This window comes from Cloeon dipterum, chromosome 1 (assembly GCF_949628265.1).
Source record: "Cloeon dipterum chromosome 1, ieCloDipt1.1, whole genome shotgun sequence".
Taxonomy (NCBI): domain Eukaryota; kingdom Metazoa; phylum Arthropoda; class Insecta; order Ephemeroptera; family Baetidae; genus Cloeon; species Cloeon dipterum.
Genome location: NC_088786.1, coordinates 18,210,382 through 18,228,003, shown reverse-complemented (window position 1 = coordinate 18,228,003; position 17,622 = coordinate 18,210,382). Strand labels below are relative to the sequence as shown.

General features: G+C 37.9%; 3 protein-coding genes across 4 annotated transcripts; all 3 read left to right on the top strand.

Moving 5' to 3' along the window:
- Positions 1-359: 359 nt before the first annotated feature.
- LOC135948083 (G-protein coupled receptor Mth2-like) lies at positions 360-7,188 on the top strand. The gene is made up of 11 exons (XM_065497155.1): positions 360-727; positions 1,153-1,439; positions 1,924-2,185; positions 2,240-2,318; positions 2,406-2,560; positions 2,654-2,805; positions 2,954-4,827; positions 5,704-5,965; positions 6,024-6,099; positions 6,151-6,305; positions 6,633-7,188. Exons 1-7 carry the CDS (start codon positions 490-492, stop codon positions 3,308-3,310), a joined length of 1,530 nt encoding a protein of 509 aa, XP_065353227.1. The 5' UTR covers positions 360-489; the 3' UTR covers positions 3,311-4,827; positions 5,704-5,965; positions 6,024-6,099; positions 6,151-6,305; positions 6,633-7,188.
- Positions 7,189-7,913: 725 nt separating this feature from the next.
- LOC135944123 (probable G-protein coupled receptor Mth-like 11) lies at positions 7,914-10,248 on the top strand. 2 transcript variants are annotated; one of them, XM_065490886.1, is made up of 6 exons: positions 7,914-8,187; positions 8,759-8,997; positions 9,054-9,321; positions 9,373-9,454; positions 9,513-9,670; positions 9,736-10,248. In XM_065490886.1, the coding sequence occupies exons 1-5, from the start codon at positions 7,953-7,955 to the stop codon at positions 9,652-9,654; spliced, it is 966 nt and encodes a 321-aa protein (XP_065346958.1). In that variant the 5' UTR covers positions 7,914-7,952; the 3' UTR covers positions 9,655-9,670; positions 9,736-10,248. The 2 variants fall into 2 exon arrangements, with proteins under 2 accessions (XP_065346958.1, XP_065346949.1); XM_065490877.1 differs by having other exon boundaries at positions 9,513-10,248.
- Positions 10,249-10,926: 678 nt separating this feature from the next.
- Positions 10,927-17,121, top strand: LOC135935168 (uncharacterized). The gene is made up of 11 exons (XM_065477329.1): positions 10,927-11,822; positions 11,884-12,151; positions 12,203-12,284; positions 12,341-12,498; positions 12,555-13,000; positions 14,405-14,708; positions 15,080-15,324; positions 15,383-15,674; positions 15,735-15,816; positions 16,150-16,301; positions 16,358-17,121. Exons 1-11 carry the CDS (start codon positions 11,700-11,702, stop codon positions 16,798-16,800), a joined length of 2,595 nt encoding a protein of 864 aa, XP_065333401.1. The 5' UTR covers positions 10,927-11,699; the 3' UTR covers positions 16,801-17,121.
- The last annotated feature ends 501 nt before the right edge of the window (positions 17,122-17,622 follow it).

The window sequence follows — 17,622 nt, the reverse complement described above, 5'->3', positions numbered from 1 at the left end:
AGCATGCAATTTTGTAACTAGCGCTTAAAAAGATTGATCATTTATCAAATATCTCACTGATTGGAGGAAATTATGATGGTTATCAAAATAAATTGTGTGTTAAAATAAATAAACTGTCAAATAAAATTGAAGGTGATTGAAATAGTGATTTTTTTAATTTAAGCCATCTCTTAAAATTTTAGCAAATCAGCAATGGAGCTGCGGGCGGTTTTGCACCATTTTTTCCTCATAGCGAGACGCGCCACAAAAAATTTGGCCCTGAGCCAGTGTGATGTTTACAACTGATCGGGCGGCAGGCGTTGTTAATCTTTTCCCCTCACAAATGAGTCGAGGTGCGTCAGTCAGTGTCAGTGGGCGGTATTTCCCCAACCTGGCGAGGAGCTGGCCATCAGACGATGCGTTGTCGCGGCATGAGAAGAAACAGAAAACCGGGAAATCCGCTGTAGTGGGGCCGCGCGGCAATTGATTTTTGCAGCCGCAGTGCCAAAGATGATCACCACGCGGTCAGTCGCGGCGTTCGCGCTCCTCGCCGTGGCCGCTGCCGGCGCGGATCCGTGCGGCAAGCTACTCAGGACCAAGGTGGAAAACGGCACCCTGATTGAGGACGGAGGACTCAGGGCGCAGGACGGGGTTGTCTACTCGAAAGGCGCTTTCTGGAAGGATGGAGATGCCTGGTGGGCCTGTCCGTGCCTCGGCGATAAACCCTGTTTCAGGGTGTGCAAGAAAAGTGAGGGAAATGTCATTAAAACGCTGGAAAGTGGCAGTTAAAACACTTTGAAATGGTTATCACTTTAGAGAATGTCTCGTCTACTATTTCTCGCTCGTCTCAAAAACTGGTTTGGTGACCTTTAAATTCCTTGCACGGGTTTTTCCTTTGTTTGAGAAGCTTCAGAGTGAATTCATATGCGTGAGATTTGATTTTTTCACTTGCAGTATGGGAAGAGTAGAAATATAATTTCATTTTCCGGTTTTAAAACGTTACCTAAAAATAATTTAGCCATCTTTTTACTTAAAAAATTTGTATTTTGGCGTTGTCCTGACCAGACATGTCGGAGTTGGATACAATTTCTATGGAACCCAAAACTGAAATAAAATTAATCTAGAAGAGAAGACACTTTTTAATCAAACTGTTTTTATCTCACATTTTTTCAGGCCTTGTGAAGAAGGTTTTCAAAAATGAACCCTTTGAAGAAGAAATTAGCAGAAAAATGAAAATAACCATTTGGGAAAATAATTCATCACGTGAGGTCCAGCTGATGGATCATTTCGCGATTATTAGGGAGTCCGTTTGCAACAACGCATTGCATTTAGAACCTGACCTCTATCCGACTGATGAATACATCACCCTCGCCAATGGCAGCATCCAATTCACCAGTGAATTAGTAGAAGCGAAAGAACAAGTGCCGTACAACCCCGAAGTGATTTGCTTCACTCGATATGTAAGTAAATTATATTTAGAGGCACGTGATTAATAAAAAAACATCGTATATAATTTAACAAAAATTTCTCGTCTGCTATTCCTCGCTCGTCTCAAAAACTGTTTTAGTGTGATCTTTAAATTCCTTGCACGGGTTGTTCCCTTTGTTTGAGAGGTTTGAGAGAGCATTCATATCCGTGAGATTTGATTTTTTACTTGCAGTATGAATAGAGTAGAAATATAATTCTATTTTCCAGATTTAAAACGTTAATTTAAAAGAATTTGGCCACCCCTTGTTGCTTAAAAATTATTTGCATGTTGGCGATGTCCTTTCCAGACACGTCAGATAGTTAATTAAATGTTGAATACAATTTCTATGCAACCTAAAACCGAAATAAAATTAATCTAGCAAAAAGAAGAAATTTTTAATCAAACTGGTTTCACCTCAAATTTTTTCGGGTCTTGTGGAGAAAGTTTTGAAAAATGAAATCTTTGTCTGATTTTAGAACGACTCTCTGAGAGCATTCACATGCAACTTTGACCTTCCGCCTGAAGATTACCGGTTCTACCTGTACCCACCATTTTTCATTCTGAGCGCAATTTGCCTGGCACTAACTCTACTCGCATATCAAGTAAACCAAGATTCGAAATCACTGCACAACAGGGCCATCTTCTGCCAGTCGGCTGCTCTCTTCTTCACGTATGTCGGACTTTCAATCAACTACCTGACCGGCAAGACGTCGCATATTCACATCTGCGTTGCTCTAAGTAAATATCGTCCGCTTTCCTTGTACTCATTTAGCTGAAAATTGCAATCCGCAGCTTACACCAATTATTTTTTCCTGATGGCATCGTTCTTCTGGCTCAACGTCATGTGCGTCGATATTTTTCTCACCTTCAGGTTCGTACGATCTCAAATTACACATTACGTCAAAGAGCAATTATTTGCCGTTGCCAACGTTTATAGTCTAAGTGCGAAATTTTGTAGGAGCTTGACTAGAGTGCGCGGACCCAAGTACTTGCAGGCATCTCTTTACGCCTGGGGTGTGCCTTTTCTATTTTTAGTCGTCACTGTCATCATGGACCAAACAACTGACCAACCGTTCAGTCCACGCATCGGCAGAAAGTCGTGCTGGTTTAATGGTATTTATTTTTCTTTTCAAGACACATGTCCATTTACTGTTACAGTCTGAAACATTTGTTTTTAAACATCAGACTGTTTGACTTGGATTCCAGATTTTTTGGCGGAGTTTATCTACTTCCACGGACCTGTTATGGTTTTGCTGCTCATTAACCTAGTTCTTTTTGGCCTGACTGCCTACCATTTGTGGGTTATGAGATCTGAGTCAAATCGTGTTCTGCAGACGCCTGAGAGTGGAGTGCACGCGGTAAGACAAAAATTGTCTCGTAATCTTTACAAACCTCCTAAAAACATAAAGCGAAATTTAATTAAAGAGATAACTTTGGAGACAATACGCATCATATATAAAAAAAATCAAAATTTGAATACAAATTAAGAATTGATTCATCTTGTAGAACGCAGCTAATCGAGAGCGGCTGAACAATGACCGCTTTGTGCTGTTCATCAAACTGTTTTTGCTGATGGGCTGCACGTGGCTGATGGAAATCATTTCGTGGGCAGTCGGCGGTGATAAGAGCTATTGGTATTTGACGGACATCATCAACTGCACACGGGGAGTGCTTATGTTTTGGTTTTGCGTGTGGTCCAAAAAGCCAGTACGAGACTCGCTCTTCCGCAAATTGACCAGCGTATGCAAGTGCATCAAGAAGGAGGACAAAAATTCTAGTGCACAAAATTCAACTGAAGTGCACACCAACGATACACCACTGTCGGGCAGCTCAGCTACTCTTGAGCTTGAAAACACAAAATGATAATTTTTTTTAAGAAGATTTATAAGATCTTTCATTCAGTTTTGACAGTTTTATGTCTTATGTGAAGTGTTGTGCAGAAACTCGCTCAATTTTACACAAGTGGCTATATAACATCCATTGGGTGTATTACGAGGCTCAGCAAATGCATTATATTGCAGAAAATATTCTTATTGAGAGACCCATCGTCCTATTTATACAAAACATTTTGTATTTCGACAGCATAACTTGATGCTATTCTCAACAAGTATATTGGAGGCCGAAAGAACAACACCAGTGTCGCTGATCACAATGTTGTTGGGATCTGTGGCAAAAATGCACTGATTTCCAATTTTTAAATAGGTATGCTGAGGGTCAGGAACTGCTGAGTCTGGGAGAACTGGGCCTTTGTAATGAATTTTCCCTAGCAATGGTTCTTTGTGTGTTGTACACCTTAGGGGTATAATAAATATTCTAAATCTAATGATTTATAATGAAAATGATATTTGTTAATCTTTATAGCATAAATGATGAAAACTGAATAGTTTGATTTGAATGAGTTTGATTTAAAAAATATTAAAAATTACTGTCGGTTAATTTTTAAATTTTATTTCCTCTCAAGATATCATGATCAGACCCATCCAATTCGTTCAAATTAAAAAATTTTCCAACGGATAATTCATGACGAAAGAGCTTCCCGCTACTATTTTAGAGCAACCACATTCAAACTGATGACAGGTTTCAGGCACGGCAGGAAGAGCAAATGTCACGAGCCGTGACTAAATTAGCGGAAGACGTGGTTTCCCTGTTGCACAAGATTACATTAAAATTAATATCGCCGCGACACTTGCTCCGCCGCGATGTCCCAAGCAACAGCGGCTGCAATTCTGATGTGCTGTATTTTTCTCACCGGCTTCGAATCTCCAGAGGCCAAGGTTGTGCGACCCTGCGACACGAGCGCATCGGTTGCAGTGGAGTCAGAAGATGCAGTGATTCTCAAGGGCAGTCTGGGCCTGTCCGACGGCACACTCTACCCGCCAGGTGCATTTTGGAGGGAGTATTCTGGCCAGTGGAGAGTGTGCCCGTGTAAAATCCGACCCTGCATCCGATATTGTCCAGAAGGCAATATATTTTTATATAATTTATTTGTTATCATTTAAAACTTTATTTAAAATCAATAAAATTTATCTGAAAATGTTTTTTCTTCCTCTCAAAGTGTGAGTCGTTTCCCATGTGTTTTCACTTATTTTGTAAGAAAATAAGATAATATTCTTATCTGATCCAATCCATGAAAGGTTTTCTCATTTATTTCAGAGTTCTTTGATGCTAACAATCGTTCGAGTTACAACGCAAGGATTCGTGTGTGGAAAAATGATCAGCCTGGACGTGTTTTGCCCAAAAGTCAATTTTACGTGATCCACGAGGCAGAATGTGCGAGACATCAGCCTGTCGAAGGGCATACATTTCGATTGCTGGCCAACGGCTCTCTAACTTTGAAAGAAGAACTCTTAACTCTCGAAGAATTCTGCATTGTTCCACAGGCAAGCTACATGCTAAACGTTAATTAAGGTAGCAACAATAAAAAATAAAAACCGAGCCGCTGAATTGCATTGTTGAGCATTTATATGACTTCGCGTGCACATTGCAATGTGAGAATCCGAGCCAAGCGTTTGGGGGTCGAGTGCGAGCTGATTTGCGTCTACATTATTTGATTTTCTCGCATTGCAATGAAGAGACCATTCTTAATTGGGATAAAATTGCGAAAGCCTTTCGACTCTCTACTCGCTGGTTTGCACCTTTCCAGCAAGCGGGAAGTAATTTCACGGGAACAATGTCAGGCGTTTCAATAAAAGACCCTAATGCGAGAGCAGTAACGCGAGCTTGTCCTTTTCTGGACTGGGCTTCCTCCAATAATGAGTTATTGGTAAATTGAGTTTTCGCGAGTTGTTCGTTCGCTATCAGTAGTGTTGCCAAAGTTAAAAAAGATAAGCCAATCAAAAACGATAGACTAAAAATAGTAAAAATTCACTCCTCGCATTTGGTACTTTTAATTTAATATTATGGTTTTCAAGTCAGTTGATCAGCATGCATAGTCGTGGCTTTTAGTTTGAAAATAATTTTTTGTTTATTAAGTTGATAGTAATTCTTGATGGAAAAAAACCAGCTAAAAATAAAACGTGGTTATATGTATACTTTTTAGCCTTACATACCTTGTTAACTTCCTATGAGAGTATAACCACTGGAAAATGAATAAGAAATTTCAAGTTTTTTTTTTAAAATAATCTGCTTTTTATTATTTATCTGGTTAGTATATTTATTTTTATAGTATGATTTTCGGCAATCACGAAATATGTTTTTGACATAATTTGTATAGAAATTGAATTCTAGAAACACTAAAATTAATCAAAATTTTACAGAAATATGGCGACATTCCAGTTACGTACCGATGCTTTAACGAGAAAGACACTGCGTCGGACAAACTAGTCATCTTTTCATCTATAAGTGCTGCGTTTTTGATTTTAACAATCGCAATTCTCTGTGTGCATGCCTCCAAGAGCAATTCTCATCACGTGCGGTCACTGATATGCCTGGCAAGCTGTTTGCTTTTTTCTTTCCTGGCGCAAATCATCAGCGAGGAGTTTGTTGGTGCGGAGGAGCGAGTCATCTGCTCAGCGAGCGGTATAATTGCACTTAATCGAAATTTGTCTCTCTGTAATTAACACATATGTATTGAAAGGCTACCTGAACTACTATTTCAATTTGTCCTTCCACTTTTGGCTCAACGTCATCTGCGTGCAAATTTACCGGAGCAGGTCCGTCCTGAGTTAATCAAAGGACTTTGTCAGTGATTTAGCTAATTGCAGGTTGACCCGGCAGCATAGAGAATTCGCAGCACTTTCTATTTACGCGTGGGGCGTGCCATTCGCCGCTTTACTTGTTGCTTTGTGCCTCGATTTGACCCTGGATCCGCACTGGAGCTTTGTGCCCGGCTTCGGCACGTTTAGTTGCTGGTTTAAAGGTTTGCTTTACAATAAATTAGCTCTTAAATACAGGAATTCGGAATTACGATATTAAAATTCACTATTTTAACCTCACATAAAAATATCACCATTTTAATTTAATTGATGGCTGAAAGTTTAACTAAATTTGATGCTCCCATTTTTTTGTCAAGCAGACAAATTTAAATTTAAATGAAAATTATCTCTTCTTAGTATGCTACTCCCAACATTTCTTATTCGCCAAAATTCATCGCGTTTCAACAAACAGTAAAATCGCGAACATTCATCAACTTAGCTTCTTGACGAGTGGCACGTAGACCACGTTAATGTGTTAATTAAATTTTCAGGCACATTCAGCAAGGCAATCTTCTTAGACGCTGCCATTGTTTGGCTAACAATATTTAACATCGTGCTCCTAATCGGTTCCTTCAAGCTGCTGCGAGAACAACGGCACTCAGCATCCCAGCATCTTTTAACGCAAAATGTGAGGTCTCTTGAGAGCAGAGTCATCAACGCAAATCACCTTGGAGTGTGCATAGCACTGTTTGCTATGATCCTTTCCACGTACCTTTTCAGTTTTTCTGTCTCATGGATGGCGTCAGAAGCAAGTTTTGCCAGGCACACGGCTGATGCGCTTTTTGCTTTCCGCGGACTCTTTGTTTTTCTAATTTGTGTTTTGTTTAACCCGTCTGTGAAGCGGAGTGTAAAAGAGAAAATAACGAGGCTCAGAACGCACCGACCGTCAATTAGAGTGAAACACGTGTCTGCCCCAACTGGATGTTTGGGCACACTTTCTAGGAATCCATCGGTCTGCGTGGGGACCGTTTAATTTGAAAATATATGTACACAATAGCCCTGTTAAACCTAACAAAATAATAAATCTAGTGCTATGTCTGAGTTTTAGCCTGTTCTTTTCTTGATTTAAATCGTCCCTGTACATTTCGAAAATAATAATACATATAAATAAGGCTGTTTTAGCTCACATTGTTGAACGCATACCTTAATTGCTTTTGCAATGTTATTGGGAGACGAAGTATTCGTGAGTTGCTCACTACCAGCGCGAATCTCAAAAGGAGATGAAATACTGCTTGTATGAAAAATATCATAAAACATCGCTATTTGTATATACTAAGGCAAAAAAATAAAGATTTTACCGCTTGGCTCAAGCTGTCGTGATATATTATCCATATTCTCAACGTTATCATTTCACACAGGAAACGTGCTTTGAGCCAGTGCACTTACCGTCACCCGCTGAGGTCGCGGTATAAAATTTTGTTGGTCTCCATTTAACGATATGCCACAATCAGTTTCTATAAAAGGCGTGTGTAAATTTCGAGCTGTAAACTGATACTGCGATCAAAATCGCAAAATCTGGAAAAGTTTGTCCATTGCTGTATAATTTTAGAAAACATCTATGATTGCGAATTTCTAGGTTAAAAATTGCACAAAAAGATATCTTAATAAATAACTCTTTTAAAATATTCAATTACTGTTACATTTGAATCATTTCTTCCTTGAAAATGAAAGTCTTCGTTTGCATAAAACAGTTATTGTTGCTTATAAAATCCCACAAAAGTTTTTGCCGCAAACCACGCAAAATAAAGCACTTGTCTTGCTTGGTTTCACGCACTTCAGCCCATAATTTTTCCGCATTGTGCGGCAGAGAGATGAAAGCAAGCATTTTCTCCACTCTGCTGGTCCTCGAGCTGGCTTCGGGAACAAATTTCTGCGATGAAAAACTGCGAACGAGTGTGACGGATGCTGTAGAACTCGGAAATGGAACCCTGCTCTCGACAACGGATGGCGTCCAATATCCCAACGGCACCTTTTGGAAAGAGGGAGAAGGATCCTGGGCGGTCTGCCCCTGCCTTTTTCACTCCTGTATCAGAGTGTGCGAACAGGGTGACTAAATTTTATTATTAATGCGGCAATCATATATATTTTAAAACTGTTCAAACTACGGGTCGGGTAATAAATTAGTGTAAAAAATTCAAAATGTAGTGGTTCCCAATTATAACGAGTTTTGACCGATGCAAAACATTAACATAATATTTCATAACGTAGATAATTTAAAAAAAAAACAATTTGTAAAAAGGGATGGAAAGCTTAATAATTCGATCCGTTGTTGGAACCCCTTTTACTGTTGTACACTTATCGCAAACGAGGAAAATAGCATTTGAGATATTGTTGTGGTAAGGAAATGCGTTGAATTTTCATTTCCTTAAATTTTTAATTCCTTTAAAATTATTGAATAAAGCTATTATATGAATATTTTTTTCAACCTATGATTTTTCAAAAGACTTGTAATTGCATTGAAGAATGAAAAATAATACGCATAATATTTGTAACCCAAACTATTATTTAAGCAAATATACTTTATAATAAATCTAATTACCTACTTTAGTTGTCTTTATATAAATGATATAAATCAATAAATTATCGAAATTATCAAGTGTTATTATTACGATTTTAGGTTTCGCAAATGACATGATTTCACACTTTGGACAAAATGATGTGCATGAAACAATATATTGGAATGAAATCTTTGAGAAGAATGCAACGTTAAACGATGTTTTCACACAAGTTCCCCTGGCGAAGTGCAGCGAAATGGCCGATATCTTAGAAAAAGACACGTTTAAAATATTTGCTAACGGACAGCTTAAGGTGGAAAATCAAACGTTACACCCTGAGCAGTATTGCGTGCACTTCATGGTAATTTTATGAAATATTGATTTTTGAACTTAAATTTTGCGACATTTTATCTTTAGGATGGAAGCTCAGTACAAGTGATTCGCTGCATGGAAGAAATGATTGAGGAACACCAATTGAAGTTTATCCTTTATCCACCATTTTTCGTCCTCAGCTCAATTTTTCTGATTTGGACTGCTTTTGCTTTTGTCATTACCCCAGAAATCAGGTCATTCCACGCAAAGTGCTTGGTTTGCCATTCAGCGTGTATGGCGGTTGCTTTCATCGCCTTGACTGTGAATTATCTACACAGAATTACTGACTATTATAAGCTTTGTTTCACGATTGGTACGGATTATTTAAAAGCAAAAACGATATATCTGGAGTTGAATTTTACAGGATACACCATCCTCTATTCATTTCTCGCCTCCATGTTTTGGTTGAACGCAATGAGCATTGACATTTACCTCACCTTCAAAGGGTACTATAAAAATTAAAAAAAAGATAAATTAACTAACTCCTTTTTATTTATTTATAAGGTTCGTTCGTACGCAAGGTAGTCACATTAAGAAGTTAACGATCTACTCTTTTGGTACTCCGATGGCCATCGTGGCTGTGGCTATGACTTTTAATCTTGTGAACAGCGAAAACTCGGTGTTCAACGCAAAAATTGGAGAATAATTTTGCTGGATGAAATGTAAGATAACTATGTATACATAAATTTTAATGAATGAGTACATACTAAAATAGTAAATATTTCAGCTGATAGTGCTGCTATTTTCATTTTCCTTCATGGTCCAACCCTGATTCTTCTTTTGGCCAACGTTGCTTTATTCTCCGCCACGGCCGTCAACGTGAGTCGCACTCGACAGGAATCGGCCCGCGCCATGAAGAAAACCAACAGCAGAGTTCATTTGACGAGAAAGCAAGAAAAACAACGCCTCATTGTATTTGAAGGTGTCGTTGTTGATGGGCTTTACTTGGATCACTGAAGTACTTCACTCTGTTGTTGGCGGTGATGATGTGTACTGGTATTTTACGGATATTGTTAACGCTTCAAGGGGGATTCTTATTTTTTGGCTCTTCGTGCTAGCCAGTAAGAAGATTCGGAAGAGCTTGCTAGATAGATTTTGGAAGAATCAATGATTTGTAATGCAAAAAATCAATTCCTTTCACTGTAAATGGTAATTTTCATTCTACACATATTTTGTTATTCTTGTTTATTCGTGCATGTCAATACATAAAATTAAAGAATTAAATAGAAAATTAGCAAGAAAGCGCATATTACTAGCAAACATAATGCAAAAATCGATTAATAATAATCATAATTTAAAACTTGTATTTTTAGACATAAATGGGATATATATATTTATTTTAGTCAAATAGATATAATTCATAATTATATTGTTTTTTTTGGGGGGGGGGGGCAATAAATGATATGAGGTCATTTTATTACTTGGTAGAGATTTTAATAGTTAGGAAAACCTGCACATATAATAAAACGAGGCCAATTATTTGTTTGTGGAACTGAGCAGTCTGAAAGAAAAAAAAGATAACTCTACTTTTCCCACACATCTTGGAATCAAATTTTGTGTGTGGGTCATCAAAGTTCATAAAAATCATAATATGATCCCCCTTAAAATAAATCGCATTTATAAGGGGATCAAAATATTATAGTTTCAAAAAATAAGAAATAGCAAAATCTCTTACGCAGTAGGTCACCCTTTGTTGATAATTAATTGAGCTGATCAAAAATTCAGCTTATTCGGATCTTTACTTGCAAAGTATAGGAAATTTATTTACATAGAAAATGATTAGTGAAACGGGTGAAACAAAATGAATCATGAAAGTTTAGCAGTGCTATATTTGGATCGGAAATGAGTGCGGAGATAAGCGATAAAGACCAATGTTATAGTTCCTTATTAAGTCACACACTGCATTTCGATAGAGAGATGAAGGCAAGTATTTTCGCCTTTTTGCTGTTCATTGGCCAGGCTTCAGCAAAAGATTTCTGCAATGAAAAACTCCGAACAAATGTGACGGAAGCCGAGGAACTGATAAACGGCACCCTCTTGACCACCGAAGGTGACCAATATCCCAACGGCACCTTTTGGAAAGAGGAAGAAGGATTCTGGTGGGTGTGTCCCTGCCTCCTACACCCCTGCATACGCGTTTGCGACCCGAGTAAGAAACAATAAAAATATTTTCTTTTTTTTTCAGAAGAATGACAAAAATACAAATTTATGACAGGGTGCACACTTTAATTTTTAATCAAATTAAATGAAGTGACAAATGTCATATAATGGGATTATATCTCAGATTTGAAAAAAAAACTGAAGCAGTCATCGGAAATATTGTAAATCTCTAGGAGAATTTTAAAGGACATATTTGTGAGCTATATACATTTTTACATGACGAGAAAGAATATTAAAAATCTGGCTCAACTCGAATTTATATTACAATTAGTTTTCGCCCATATGCAAGATATTTTCCAAACATCTCTAACTTTCCTTTAACATAATTCGACTGCGAAAAAAATAATGAACAATAAATAGAGATATTAAATTTAAGTTTTCCATGATTTTTATGTCTTTTTAATTTTAGCATTTGCAACAGAAATCATTCAGGTTTTCTCAGACGACGCGCCTGTTGCGCCTGTGCCTATCCCCTGGGATGAAATCTATGCAAATAAAGCTGCGCCCAGATTCAAATACGTACACGAGGCGATGTGCGAAGACGTTGCATATTTATTAGACAAAGGTAGTTTTAAAATACTTGATAATGGAGAACTTGAGTTAGAGGGCCAGGATCAAAATTTGGATGCTACGCATTACTGTGTTCACCATGTGGTATGAGAGAATTTACCAAAATTAGATCGCATATATTACATTATTTTTTACTAAATTGTAGGAAGAAACTGCTGCTCATGTGGTGCATTGCGTAGAACCAGAAGAATATTATCCACCATTTAAGTTCAACTTGTATCCTCCATTTTTCATACTGAGCTCGATTTTTCTGATGATAACCATCTTGGCATTTATCCTCACCCCAGAAATCAAGTCGTTTCACACAAAGTGTGTGGTCTGTCACTCAGCCTGTCTGGCGGTTGCTTTCATCGCCTTGACAGTAAATTATCTGCACGGGGACACTGCAGATAAAGCGCTATGTTTCACGATCGGTGAGAAAGAAGGACAATTTTTATCAGCCTTATTGATTACTGATTTTTCAGGATACACTGCACTATATTCGTTCCATGCTTCCATGTTTTGGCTAAACTCGATGTGCATTGACATCTTCCTCACTTTCAAAGGGTTCTGATTAAAAGGAAAACTAAAATCTCGATTTCTCTAACTCTAAGACTTTACAGGGTCGTTCGCACTCAAGGCATTCACTTTGTGAAGTTTACGATCTACTCGTTTGGAACTCCGATGGTCATTACGATTGTTGCTCTGATTTTCAATCTGATAGATGACGAAGACTCAATATTCAACTCGAGATTGGGAGAAAACTCTTGCTGGATGGAGGGTAATCGATTAATTAAGATTTTTTTACAATCTTTCACGCTAGCAAAACTTATTTAGATGGCATTTACGCCCTGTGGATTTTCTTTCTGGGACCAACTCTAATGCTGCTGATGGCTAACTTGGCCTTGTTTACCGCTACTGCCTTCAATGTGACTCGCACGAGACGGGAATCGGTCCGCGCCTTGAAGAAAACCAACAGCAAGATTCACATGTCGAGAAGGCAAGCCAATCAACGCCGAGGGCTGTACGTCAAATTATCAGTACTGGTCGGCTTTCCCTGGATTATTGAAGTCCTTCACTCTATTGTCGGTGGTGCCGACGTGTACTGGTATATCCCGGATATTCTCAACGCCTCCAGAGGCGTTTTTATATTTTTTCTCTGCGTGGTAAAAAATGAGAAGATTATGAAAAGCTTGAGGGGTAGATTTAGGAAGCAGCGAGGCGATGGAAGTGTGAAAACTACCAGTAGTTCTGAACCTACAAAATTGGCTACAACTCAAATTTAATACCAGTTGGCTCGCATTATTAAGGCAATGGGAGATATATTTGAGCATTTTAGTAGCAACCCAATGCCACAGATGGCAAAGGGTGGTTATTTAAGTGACTGCATGGAAATAATTTAATAGCTCAACGAGCTGGGAGGCGCTACTAACTGGTTTTCGCTCCTATGAGGCGAAAAGATGGCCACAATAGGCCCAAGCTCCTCTGCGGCCACTCGGGCTCAAAGTTGTTCGCTCGGCAGTGTTATTGGGATCCAGGGTGTGCCACGGGATATATGCTAAGCTGAAGCTAAAAAATTGAATTCTCAAAATGTATGCTATTCTTCCTCGTGGGCGTTGCGCCTTAACTGCCTTAACCGCTTCAATATCTGCAAAGATAAGGATGATCAGCAATCTATATTTTCAACCGCATCTTTAACCATCATTTATTTGTTTGATTTTGTGTTCATAGTGTTAAAGTAGTTATTATTATTATAGGTATAAGGTATAATACACCAGTTGGGTAAGCCCTTATTGTTCGAAGCCGCCAACAGATGGCACCACCGTATACTTTAGTATTAATTTTAATTTTAAGACACTTCCGCTGTGCATTCTTCAATTAATATTTTCTTTTAACGTGCTTAAAACCAAAATCGGTTAAGCCAATCGCCGTAGAATTGCAAAAAACTATTTATTGTAGTAAATAATCTTTTCTAACGTTTCTACGGCGAATGGCTGAACTGATTTTTGTTTTCAGCACGTCTGAAGAAATAATTCTAGAAGCAGAATGCACAGCAGCAGGATTGAGTCTAAAATCGCAGCGAAAGTGTGTGTTAAAATTAAATTTATTACTAAAGTATACAGTGGTACCATCTGTTGGCGGTTTCGAACACTAAGGGCTTACCCTACTGGTGTAACACAAACTTTAATTTTGAAGATTTTTTGGATGCAATGTACAGAAATAAAATAGAACATATAATTTATGTAATCCTTAAAATTACATAATAAACATACTATCGCAAAGATGCACTTTTGGCGGCGCTATTCAGTTGGTTTGTATTTTTGTTTAATAAAATTGTAATAAATATTAATTTCAAAGTTTTTCTATCAACAGCGCGTTTTTTAATACAAATATAGAGATTCCGATTTTTTAAAGTTTAAAAATTAGCCATCGTTATTTGTTGAATTGGTAAAATATTTAGCCAGCACTTGTTTGGTTATAAACGGAATAAATACTTTTTTGACTGACTGAATATTAAAATTATTTTGTTTTTAAAATCTGTCTAAAACACTCATATTGTTTTAATGAACAAATTGATTCGGATGTTGCTCTTCCCGGAAAGAAAAGTTTTGACTGAACGAAACAAATAAAATTGATAGAGAATGCAACGATAATTCTTATTTATCACATTCACTTCCTGCTGATAATTGGATGATAGCGATTGTTGCTGCCTATTTTTCAAACCATTTTTTATCGTTGTCTCCTGCGAAATGATTGGGCTTTTACGCAACAGCGCTATTTTCTCAGCCTTGATTTTCAATTTTGTTTCGAGCGAGAATTATTGTATAGAGGACCTCCGGAGCAAAGTAACAAATGCAACGGTGCTAGAAAACGGCACCCTGCTGACTAGCGATGGTGTACATCACCCTGAAAACACGTTTTGGCAAAAGGATGATCACTGGTGGGTCTGCCCGTGCCTCGCAGGCGTGTGCATCAGAAAATGCAGTCATGGTGAATAACTTTTTAAAACCCTTTAACAGTGTTTTGTTTTAAATTAATGTTTCTATGTGCATCTCTGATTTACTCTGAAATTCAAATGAACACAAATAATCCAATTTTAAAGACATTGGAGCCCCATCTAAAATCGACTGAAACCGTCTTGAGAGATCAAAGCCGTCTTAAATCCGGAAAACCATTTATATATACAGCGACCCATGCAGCTATACATTTAAATTTTTTATCAAATTTGCAAATTTGATATGTTAATGTTTTATTGAATTTTGAAATTTAAAAAAATCTAATTTACTACTTACTTTCTTTTTAATTAAATGCTATATTTTCTAAATAACTTTGATAATTCGTCTTATAAGATATATTTGCAGAATTTGCTGACGAACTTGGTTTGACCCTAAAGGAAGAAACGGCAAGGATTCCCGTCTGGGATAATGACCGTGTGACCCACGCTAGCCTAGAAAAAGCGTTCAGAGTCGCCTACAACCACAGCTGCGACGTGGGCTTACCATTGAGAAATAAAAACTCGTTTCGTATACTGGCTAACGGTTCACTTCATGCTGCCCATTTACAAGAGTCTCCCTTCAGCGTCAATCGATTTTGCGTTTTTCCTCTGGTTTCAGACTCCCGATTCCCTGAAAATTGACCTTTTGAATGACGCAGCATTTTTCTAGGGAAATGACGATATCGCAGCAGTCGTCTGTTTGTTGCAAGAACATTATTCAGTCGTGCACACAGAGCAGTACAGCACTTTGAAGTATAAGTTGTACCCACCATTTTTCATTCTCAGCTCCATTTTTCTGATTTTCACCGTCGTGGCCTTTATGGTCACTCCGGAAAACAAAACGTTCCACGCCAAGTCTGTGGTTTGCCATTCCGGATGTTTGTCTATTGCCTTTCTCGGTTTATCAATAATATACTTGGTCGGGCCCTCGATGCGGAACACGAGAATTTGTTCTATTGTTGGTAACAAAATTTTACTCTCATTTTTTGTTTCTCTTGAAATTAAAACATTTAATTTTACAGTATATGTGACGAAATATTTTATCATGACTGCAGTTTTCTGGTTAAATGCGATGTGTATCGACATTTATTTTGCTTTCAAAGGGTAAGAATTAATATTTCAAAATGATTGTGTAAGTAGAAATTAATAGTGCTACAAGACACTTGAATTTAAGAAAAAATCTAGCATATGTGAATTTTTGGCTTTGCAGACCCATTTTCTTATTGCAACATTTAAGTCTTAAAATTGGTTCTGGTATATTGATTTTAGCTCTCAGTGAATCAAGTTAGTACGTTTAACTCAAATAAAACAAATTTCAGTAGGAGAGCATCTTCAAATCGAGCTAGAGGAGTTTCAGTCTTAGGCAAACCTTTCAAACTTTATGAGCTAGATTATAATTATTAAAAAGCCATTTATAGGTTTAAAATCCTGTTGCAGACTAGTTCGATCAAGCATGAGCCACCTGAAATTTTCAATTTACGCTTGGACCTCTCCTCTAATTATCGAGACAATCTCAGTGATTTTGGACCTTACGACCTCACATCCAAAATTTAGTCCCGGCATCGGCAAAGAAAAGTGTTGGATTTCTTGTAAATATGATTTTGTTTTGCTACAGCTGCGCTTAATTGAAATTAAAAATTTACAGCTTACTGGGGTGAGCTTCTTTACTTCCAGGGACCGATTTTCATTCTGCTCGTGGCCAACGTGGGCCTCTTCTGCGCCACAGCGTGCAACGTCCGTCGCTCCATGCGCGAGTCGTTCCGCACTTTAAACAGGGCCAACAGCAAGGTGCACCTGCAGAAGAGACACGACCGCCAGCGCCTCTGTCTCTACCTCAAGCTGTCCCTGCTGATGGGCTTCACGTGGCTCACCGAGGTTATATCTTGGGCCGTCGGTGGCCCTCCGGAGTACTGGTATTTTACAGACGTGGTCAACGCTCTGCGCGGAGTGTTCATCTTCTGGATTTTTGTCTTCTCTAATAAGAAGATGAGAAGGAGCCTGCAGGAGAGAATGCAGAAGGGCAAATTTGACGTCAGCACCAGTGCCAACCTTTCTGAACAGCAAACTTCTGCTTCAACTGCATTTTAAGACTCTTTATCTCACTTTTGTATTTTAAAGATGTTAAATTAAAGAGTATTCATACTGGAAACCCCTGGAAAATTCTTTTTGCCATTGCATTAACTTATCCCGATATAAGGATTCAGTTAAAGCCAAAATTAAACTAGGTAGCAAAGTATTTTTGTTTTTAGGAAAATGGCTACAAAGTTAGCATGCCTTTCAAATGATTAGGACTGCTGTCTCCACACTTATCTTATTTTATTTCACAACAAAACGTTTCCCAAAATGTATCACAAAAAGCTGGATAATCTCGACGAGAGTAATCCATATATATGCCAAGAAAATATACGTTCAAGCGCACAGTAAATTTGGGAGAAAATTGATAAAAAAAGGCTCATTTCTATTGAGATATGAACAATGTAGAACATGATATATTGTTGCGATGAACAAATGATTCCCTCGTGCGAAAATTTCAAGGTAGTATATTTTCTTTCTATTTCCTGCTCCAGTTTAAACTTGACCTTGAACTCTTATTAGGATTTATATATTTTATAACCTCTTAAGCACTCCAAAATAAAAAGAAATTTTCTCTTCAAAAATATGTTTTCATGACAATGTGTTTCTCCATCCAAATAAAACAGAAATAAAATGAAAGCAAATTTGCACATCATCATGCATTCTAGACTAAACAGGAATAAATAATAAATAAACTGGTTGTCGGCAGGGCAAGAGGCGAAAACGCCCCCACCCCTAATCGTTCAATGTCAACTGCAGATGTGTTGTAACGCTACGACGGCAAAATACATATATTTACTTGCTGCTGGGAAAACGCGCGTGCACGGCAGCCAAAAA